Source organism: Charadrius vociferus, unplaced genomic scaffold (genome assembly GCF_000708025.1).
Source record: "Charadrius vociferus isolate BGI_N301 unplaced genomic scaffold, ASM70802v2 scaffold564, whole genome shotgun sequence".
In the NCBI taxonomy this organism is placed as follows: domain Eukaryota; kingdom Metazoa; phylum Chordata; class Aves; order Charadriiformes; family Charadriidae; genus Charadrius; species Charadrius vociferus.
In genome coordinates this window covers 148,067-148,812 of record NW_009647940.1, presented here as the reverse complement: position 1 = coordinate 148,812, position 746 = coordinate 148,067, and the positions used below count along the sequence as shown (strand labels likewise).

General features: G+C 66.8%; 1 protein-coding gene across 1 annotated transcript in view; it reads right to left on the bottom strand.

Annotated features, from left to right (window-relative positions):
• Nucleotides 1-249: 249 nt before the first annotated feature.
• KANSL2 (KAT8 regulatory NSL complex subunit 2) overlaps nucleotides 250-746 on the bottom strand; it is a 19,519-nt gene continuing 19,022 nt past the window's right edge. Inside the window, exons 13-14 of the mRNA XM_009883198.1 lie at nucleotides 607-719; nucleotides 250-538 (exon numbers count right to left, since the gene is read on the bottom strand). Of these exons, the coding sequence (XP_009881500.1) occupies nucleotides 250-538; nucleotides 607-719 (402 nt within the window). The remainder of the gene's footprint in view (nucleotides 539-606; nucleotides 720-746) is intronic.

The following is a 746-nucleotide window of genomic DNA, read 5'->3' as shown; positions in this document are numbered from 1 at the left end:
CAGTACAGGGGGTCCACCCTGGTGCCCCCCTCCCCGCCATATCACCCCTGCTTAGCACCCCCTCACCAGCAAAATGCTGCGACGTCCCTGACTCAGACAAGCTCTCATCCGATGGCAGCTCATCCCGGAGCCCCACGTCGGGCACCCACAGTGGGGAGGGAAAAGGGTGAGTAGCCATGGTGTACGCACCCCGCCCCGGCGAGGGCACATGGCCAGTGGTGGCAATGGGGTGGTGGTAGAGGGGTGTTCTCACCTTGTCAGGGGGCTCCCGTAGGTGTCCCACGATGCCGGAAAAGGGTGAGTAGCCATGGTGTACGCACCCCGCCCCGGCGAGGGCACATGGCCAGTGGTGGCAATGGGGTGGTGGTAGAGGGGTGTTCTCACCTTGTCAGGGGGCTCCCGTAGGTGTCCCACGATGCCGTTGCGAGGTGGGCGGCAGAGCCGGGGGTCTTTGGCGTCAGGGGGGACCCGTCGGAGGTCACACAGCTCCCGCTTGTGCTCCAGGCGGCTCTCGTAGGGCACCTCCTTCCCATCCACCCTGCGGTCAATGATGGGTGGCGGGGGCCGCGGGGGGGTCCACGGGGGCACCCCTTCTCCAGTGCCAGCCCCTGCAGGAAGGCGTGCTCCTCCCGCAGCGCCTTGCGCAGATCCTCTGCCTTCTCCATCAGCTTCGAGATGTTGAGGCTCTCAGCTTCCAGCTTGCGGGCAGCCAACTTGACCTCCCGGCGTAGGGGAGCCGGTGGCCC